Raw genomic sequence first — 8433 nt, 5'->3', positions numbered from 1 at the left:
AAAAATAATTTTGCCTCACTATCGAGTAGCGAGTCTATAATTTCTTAAGAATCCACATCAGCTTGAGTCGAAAGTAAACAATACTTTTGTCTGCTATAAATGTTCCTTCTTAGATTTGACGAAAAAAGGGTTCAGAATATGCTTCTATTCTTCTATTTCTATTGTAAAAATGTAGAAGCTGTTTATAGTGCCTATAAAAAAATGACGACATACAATACAAATGACCGATGTTATTCCAATAAACAGACTAAATTACCAATGACAGGCCAGTAAGAATTTTAATTGACTAATGGTAGGTCAGTATGAAGTCATTTTTTATAGACAGAAATATATATATTGTAAAAGAGTATGTTCAATTTAAAGCAGTAATTTTGTTATCAATAAAGAAAGTAATCCTTTATACAAATTACAATGTCTATCATCTTTGACTGTCTAAAGATTTAGAGGCAAAATAGTTTTTCTACTGGTGAAACAAAAATCTCTGTATTTAATTTCATTTACATTAGAAATAAAATTGTTATTAGATTTACCTAGCTACGCTACTTATATTATCTCTTATTCTTGATAATGGATATAGGATACGCGTGGATATACTGACAGGGAAAAGTTTATCGTCAATCTATCTTGCTAATATTGACCTCATTTATTAGTCAGTTCGATGATACAGTAAGAGGGGAGGGGATGGGTAAAGAGGGGGGATGTGGTGTATTGCTATTTTATTCAGTTGCAAGCATCACTTTATCAGAGTACACGAAAATCTAGTGCACCATCCATAATAATATATCGATTTTCTTGATGTATTAACTAATAAAAGGGACAAAAAGGGGATCAAATGAATTGTAATCATGGATTTATAAGAGGATTTCATTTGTAATAATATTAATGCTTAATTAATAAGAAAATATGACATGCTAGCTGACTTAAAAACTATAATCATTACAGGATTTAGCATTGTTGAATAAATAATACAAGAAGTGATAATTTGCTAAGTGATAGTTATAGCAGAAATGATTCGGACAAAACCAAGTGGTAAACGAAAGCCTGACGGTGAAACATTGGACAATGGCGCCAGGTACCTGGACGCTGGCAGTAGGTACTCAGACAGGGACGACCTGTCACCTGGCCTGCTGGATCTTGGTGATGTTTCGGCTGATCTTGCCGAACTTGCCGAGCTTGACTCTGACGATCTTGACGGCGTGTGCAGTGATTTGGGCATTATTGACGGGGGCGCAGAGTCGGCGCAGGAGTGCGACTATGACAGCGTCTCTTCGCCGGGTGGGTCGACCTGCTCCGGCCCAACCTATATTCGACACATGGGTTTTGGGCCCGACCATTCGCCGGCCGGGCCTGGCCGGCCGTTGAGTCAGCTTAGCACGGACAGCCTACCGTCACCGAGTCAGCGCAGCTGCAGCACTGGACCGCCCTCCCCACTGATGCACTCCCTCTCACAGCCGACCATGCGGACAAAAGGTGTCATGTCACGGCATACTCGCCTACCTGCACCTGGTGGCACTTCTTACACATCTAATGGCAGCGGTCATCCCATCACTGGACGCATAGAAGAAGAGCGAGAAGATGGGGCGGGGGGCGCGTCTGGCGCTAAAAAGAAAAAGAAAAAGATTCTGTTGCGGCCCAACCTGTCTGAAAACACCCTGGATATCCGGGGGGTTAAACTTGCTAATGGCAACAAACAGCTGATCTCACAGATGGATAGCAAAACAGTTAAACAGCTGGGTACGCTGACAAGCAAGAATAAAAGTAAGAAAGGTAAATAGATCATAGAAATGTTCTTTAAAAAGCAAAGAATATCCCGAATGAATGTCTTTCCATTTGCTTGTGTGTCTCCTTTTAATATGTGATTAATTAGTATATTTGTGCCTCTTGCATCTAGGGTACATTGACTAAAAGGGGGCAGTTCATAACCTAAATCCATCATTGGAGCTTAGTAAAGCTTCCCTAAAATGGAAATTCTTAAACATTTGTATTGTATTATATGTTTATCAGAGAAGGTTTTTGCCTGTCTTGGGTTTTTAATCGAGGGGTTATTAACCCCGCTCCAACCAACCACCGACATAAAAATGTAGATTTTAAATAATTAATTCTGTAAATATTTTTTTTATTCAGAACCCTTGCCTATGAAGCTGCGTGCCCTACCTCAATCCTTCTGGCAGCAGCCCAACCACGCGAACCCGCTGCCGCCGGGCTCCGTGTACTCGACGCTGCCGCCGCTGCCCGGCCAGGAGACAGACCTGCTGGACAGCCACGTACCACCCTTGGCAGACGTGGCTGGCGACCAGGCCGAGGAGATGTTGAGAGAGAGGAGCAGCTGCATGAGCTCTGCCAACACTGACTTACTCTTCTCTTTGTTTAACGGAATTGAGAATGAAGGGGAGAAGAAAAAGATCCAGCTTGTCAGGCGTGGAAGGTAATTTTTAGAAACAATTGTTCACTGAAGGTTCTTTTCAAACACTTTCCTTATTTTAAAAATAAATTGAAAGGAAGGGGGTTAGTTTTTTTCCTATTCCTAACATCAGCGGAAACCCTACAGAGCCTAATGTTACTTAATAATCTAACCAAAAGTAATAAAACACTACCCCCCCCCTCTATATTTTTACACTATTACAAAATAAGGAAGGGGTTTTCTGTGTTCGACAAGGCACTATGAGAAAAATTGTCATTTGGAAATTTAAAATATTTATCACGAAACCTTGCATAAATAATCCTTTGCTATAAGCATTGCAAGATTTGTTTATGGTGTATTTTGTATTTATCTAAATTACATAATTGTTAATCAGACCAAAGAAGGCCGCACCCAACCGCATGGGAGCTGGGGTCATGATGGCCGCGGATGATGATCCCTGTATGGTCTCCACAGTCACAGAGTCTATCCTCCCGCTAATACCTGAACGTGGCCTAGGTGGGTCGTCTTCAGGACAAGGCAAGAACCAGGGGACCCAGGTAAATTTTCATTTTTTATAGACAACTAGCAGCTACGCTCCTAGAAACTCTGGGGTACTTAAGGTGGGAGGGGGGAAAATCGACCTGCAATTTTCAGTTTAGGTTTTAGGAAAAGCAAAAAAAATAATTGAAGGGCGAGTCATCTTTTATTGGGAGGGAGAATAAACACTCCACAACAGTAGTTAAAAACCTTACTTGGAACTATAAGAAGCTTCATTGTAAAGGAGAACCGTAAGGGTTCAACAGTTAGCGAGATCCTTTGTTACAGAAAAAGAGCTCACTACTTTATATAACAGGATAGAATATCAGAGGCAAATGTATCTTGAAAATATCTATACAGTTGTGCTTTCTAGGAAAGATTTCTATGTATCAATGTATAAAGGGGTTGTTTTGACATAATTTTCTTGAGAAAGGCCAAAAGAGATGTATTTATTATTACTTGGATCTTAAACCAGATTTTGTTTTCTCTAGTAATAAGAAACACTCATCGGGCTAAAATAACGATTCTCCAATCCCCGCCATTACCAAAAATGACAGGGGAAATAGCTAGCAAAATTGACGACATTTTTCCCTTTTCATAATATCCACGCATATTCTACATCCATTCAATTACAAACAAGTTTTAAGGTTTAATAAACTCATTTATAATGATAAAAAAATACAATTTATAATGAAAAGTAATGGAAAAAATAGGTTTTCTTATGGAGGTTTTTTGTTATTGATTATGATTTATTCTTTTTTGATGACACCACATTCAATTCAATGTTAATTTAGCATTCACAATAGTACAAGGGAGGATGGGGATAATGGGCTTTTTAATTTACTAGTACCCAAAATTTTATATAACGTTTCTTATTCGTTGGCTTAGCAAATTTGGGGTCCTTTATTGAATTTTGATTGGCTGATTCATTAAGTTGAGTGTCCTAACATTTTACAACTAATTGTAATCTACAGTAGGGGTAATTTTGTATATTATCATTGGAGATGTACATTAGGGCGGGTTCATATCGGAATTAGACAAACAGGGGATATGCAACAGATAAAATTAACCTTAAAAACATTTCTGACCGAAAAAGAATTTTAAAAATTGAGCTTAAGAACGCGACCACTAAAAAATATATTTCATTACTTATTAATATGCAAAGACGACATTAAAAAATTTTGATTCAGAACTATGGCTTCATGGTGCTCCCTGGAAAGGCCTTGAGGAGCTGAATTAGGAACTTTTGTCCGTTTCAAAATATCTCGTTCCTAGCCTTAGAAATCACTAAAAAACCAAAAAAAAATTAAGGTTTATTGAGAATTGTCTAATTTGTAGAGGTTTTTAAAGATTTTCTCAGGCTAGGAAAGAGATTTTTTGAAACGGTCAAAAGTTCCTGATTCTACTCCTCAATGCCTTTCCTGGGAGCACCATGAAGCCATAGTTCTGATTAAAAAAAAAATTGACTCCCATTTACAAATAGCTATACAATTGAATGTCTGGTCGTCAGCGGTTTTAAGACTTAGGATAAATTTTAAATCATCCAGAGGTGTATTTTACTCATACAAATCATTTGCAGATCCCCGCTTTGGCCTCAGAAAAAAATGTCCAAAATCGACCCACCCTAAAGTATATCAATTTATCGGCCATTGTCTTATCCCTTTGGATCCCTGCAATTTTCCATATCAATATAGAATGCATATGTATATGTACATATTGTTATACACTATGATTTGATTATACACATTTTGAGGTTTAATCCAATTTTTCTTTTAGGGGTTAAATATCTAAATTATCTTTTATAAAATTTGTTATACCTATTCCTTTTTTGTGCTTTGCTACTTTTTTGTCATCCTTGTTTTTTGTTTGTTAAATAATTAGTTTAACAAATGGACAAATATCAACCATTGGAAGTTTTACTCCCTTTCTTTTCAGGTATGCAATATTGATTGTTAATTATCCTTTCTATTCAGATAATCAAGATAATGTCCATATCACACGGAGACCGGTCTGTTGATCTACCCAGTCTGAATGTAGAGCACAACTATCCCCACCTCCTCTCAGAACTTGTCATGAAACTATAAAGTAGCTGTGTTTAGTGCCCTATAGGAAAATGGGGATTGATGTCACAGCTTTTGGCCTACCTATTCATAGTAGAGGGAATGAGAAAGGGAAGGGGAAAGAAACGCCCTAGAAAATATTTAAGGTATGGGTATTTACTGACGTCAATAAGTAGGCCAAAAGCAGTGACATCTATCCCCATTTTGCTAGGGCACTATAGACAGCTACAACTACATATAAATATTATATTATATATAATTATCATATTATTATTACATACTTTTTATCATTAGATGTCAATTTATGTATATTGTATATATGTATGTAAAGGATGTTTTTAATGTCTTTAGAGTTTCTTGAAGCTCTTTATAGTGCCTATAAAAAAAGGTGATAAATTAAAAACTTTTGGCTAATGACGTCAGATTAGAATAGTGGACTGCTCTAATATGACGTCATTCGGGATACTTCAGCCAAAATTTATCCCCATTTTTATAGGCACTATAACTTCAGTTTCTTGAAGTTGAAATAATTAAATGTTAGTAACTCCAAAATATTTTTGGTTAAATAAATCATTTTGACAATTTTTTCTAGTCATTTTAACCTAAACTGGATATAATATTCTTGTGATATATGCAACTTTTATCCATTCTTAAAAAGTAAATTTAATGACCACTTACAAATAATTTTAATTTATGTTTTTTTTGTTTCTCAAATTATGGTAAAGTTTACTAAAAAGAAGTTAATTATTTTTCTAAAAGATTTCAAAAAAGACTTTAAAAGGCATCCTATTATTTATAAAATTTGCAGTGAAAATGAAGATGTTGAGTGTTGCCATTTCAATATTATCATTAGCCTGGTTCAATATTCAAATTTCTGTGTTTTTTTTAGTTTTTGTGTAAAAGTGTTTCTATACAAATAGGGCACCTTTTGAAGTTTCTTATGCTATGCTCTTTAAATTAGCATTTTTTTTGGCCGATTATGATAAGAACACACAAAAAGTAAAAATATGAACCAGCGCTTTATAACATATCTAGTCACTCTTTAATTACAGTCAATTATTTTTTTAGTATTTTTGTTTTATTCATATAACATACCAATGTTTTCAAAAGACTTCCCCCTAAAAATTTTGCAGGTTCTCTGATCTAAATGATAATAGCATTTTGATTTTGAGAAATTTGTAATGTTTTTTTAGCTCTCGTGCAATTTTGTTTAATTACAAAGATGCTTCGAGAGAGAGAAAAGTTACTTTTTCAGCTTTTTTTTTACAAAAAGTTATTAAATAGTATCACTAAAAAACATAAGTCCGTCCAACCCTGTGATTTGAAAATTTAGTCATTTAGTTAAATTTAAATTTTCCCCCCATTAAAAGCATAAAATGATAACATTTGCATAAAACAAACTTTACATAACACTATAATTTTTCGCATCAACAATATAAAATGCGTCAATCATAGTGTTTTTGCGTAAATTTTGCATGCATTATTTCATTGTGTTACTTCCGCAAGTTTTTTTGCGTAAAACTTGTCAGAAGTGACTTCAGCTTGAATTAATTTCTAAAAAGAAATATTATAATTTGTTATAAATTGAATCAAAATTGTAAAGAATTGTCATTCAGTATTTTATTTGTTATTATTTCTCATCTGTGATAAGTTGGTTTTAGTTCTAGTCAAAAATATTGCAGTTTGGATCGTGAAACTAAGTCTCTTATCTTAAAACCAAGATCTAAGTTTACTTTTTGATCCCTTTCCAACTTGAAAAGGACGATTTCAATATAAAGAATGTAGAAATTTTAAACATTTTACAGGGTTTTATATTTGTTCTGAAATACTATTATCAAGTGGCGCATTTTTTATGTGTTAGTCAAGGATGTCCAAGGGGGGGGGGGGATGTTGAATATTTGTTTACCACCCCCGCCCCCACAAAAAAAGCTTGGACGTCCTAGATGGTAGTTATTCTTTTTGAGCTTGAATAATAGAGTATTCTAGTTTATGATTCCCAGCTGTTTTATGTTATTGTTATGTTTTCAGTTTTTATTTAGTTTTTCATTAAAATAATTTACATATGTACCTAAACAACTTAAACTTATACTTTATATAAGTTTAATGTTGGATATTAATATTTTCACACGAAGTTGATCATATTTACTTGCATGTAAACTTGAAATCAACAGCAATTTATTTATCTCTTTTTAATTTTAATTAAATTAATTTTATTATAACAAATAATTGTTTAGCAAATGGTCCATATCGCAAATAAATGAAAAATAAAAGAATCCCGCTATATTTATGAACTTTTGATTTTTTCTATCATTATTTAACAAGATGCATTTATCCATAGCAATTAAAATAAAAATAAAAAGCAAAACTAAGTTTCATGTTAAATCTTTGTATAAATTTATAAAAATTAATTGGGAGGTAATAGTTATTTTTCGCATTGTATCATAGACAGGTTTCTGTGGATATAAAAAATATAAGATTAAAGGCCCGGGCTAACAGAACTGGTATTAATTTTATGATTTTTATTTTAATATTCGTGGAAAATTGTCTGTAACACGATGCTATACAAGGTTCAATATGGCTTAGAACCGGTTCTAAGTCAACAGATATTAATTGGTTTCAAAGCCATACTGGAATATATATTCCGCAAAGAAAAAATTTTGCGGTTTTTTTGTGTGATAGTATGAATGAAGCACGTTTGAGAAAGTGTTCATAGATTTTTTTAAACACCTAAAATTAAAAAAAAAACTATTTTCATAACCAGCATTTTTTTACACTTTTAGAAAATAAAAATTTTGACAACATTTGAAAATATCTGAATTTAAAGTTGAATTGAAATAGATTTAAGCTTAACTCTCTTGTCAAATACATTTCAAATTTTGTCAATTAATAATATTTTTCTACTTAAACTTAATGATAATAAACAATAGTACCTAACTATTTTTATTGGACAGACAAGTATGATTGAAACCAAAGTTATCATAATGTCCTAAATATATTTATATTAAAATAAATTTTAATAATAATTTTCTAAGTTTTTATTTACTAAGCTACTTTGTAAGTGTTGATTACCAGGGGGTAAGGGAGGGGACAATGGGCAATTAATTCAATTTAAGAGTTTTCGCTGAAAAACAATGAAAACCAGATTTATCAAGAAAATTTGACCAAAATTGTAAAGGGATTATGGTAATATAATTTAGAACAAAATTAGTTCTAAGAAAAAAATCATTTTCTTGAAAATTAAATTACCAGTACACCACAATGTAGTAAACATTCTGTAATTAATCACCAGAAAAATCGTGTTTAGAACTTCGTCAACCCTTCTCATATATTTTTAACTGCCACCTAAATTTAAGGGGTTCTTAGATTGTTTATTACATAAATATCACAGTAGAGTTTCTATACATGAAATGATATATTCTTGGGAAAAATATTTGT

The 8433-nt window shown here is 33.3% G+C and overlaps 1 protein-coding gene across 2 annotated transcripts; it reads left to right on the top strand.

The window, feature by feature from the left end:
- Nucleotides 1-920: 920 nt before the first annotated feature.
- On the top strand, nt 921-8022 carry LOC145316462 (uncharacterized). Of its 2 annotated transcripts, none has more exons than XM_080156980.1 (4): nt 921-1758; nt 2125-2425; nt 2796-2958; nt 4912-8022. In XM_080156980.1, the coding sequence occupies exons 1-4, from the start codon at nt 1008-1010 to the stop codon at nt 5020-5022; spliced, it is 1326 nt and encodes a 441-aa protein (XP_080013106.1). In that variant the 5' UTR covers nt 921-1007; the 3' UTR covers nt 5023-8022. The 2 variants fall into 2 exon arrangements, with proteins under 2 accessions (XP_080013106.1, XP_080013105.1); XM_080156979.1 differs by having other exon boundaries at nt 921-1767.
- Nucleotides 8023-8433: the final 411 nt, after the last annotated feature.

This window comes from Acartia tonsa, chromosome 4 (assembly GCF_053477335.1).
Source record: "Acartia tonsa isolate MP-2025a chromosome 4, ASM5347733v1, whole genome shotgun sequence".
Lineage (NCBI taxonomy): Eukaryota > Metazoa > Arthropoda > Copepoda > Calanoida > Acartiidae > Acartia > Acartia tonsa.
Note: the sequence above shows the minus strand (reverse complement) of the source record. Positions and strands in the feature narration are given on the sequence as shown.

Coding starts and splice junctions, on each gene's coding strand:
- LOC145316462 (XM_080156979.1), top strand. CDS start 1,008: ATGATTCGGACAAAACCAAGTGGTAAACGAAAGCCTGACGGTGAAACA. Junction 1,768..2,124: donor CAAGAATAAAAGTAAGAAAG/GTAAATAGATCA, acceptor TTTTTTATTCAG/AACCCTTGCCTATGAAGCTG. Junction 2,959..4,911: donor GCAAGAACCAGGGGACCCAG/GTAAATTTTCAT, acceptor CTTTCTATTCAG/ATAATCAAGATAATGTCCAT.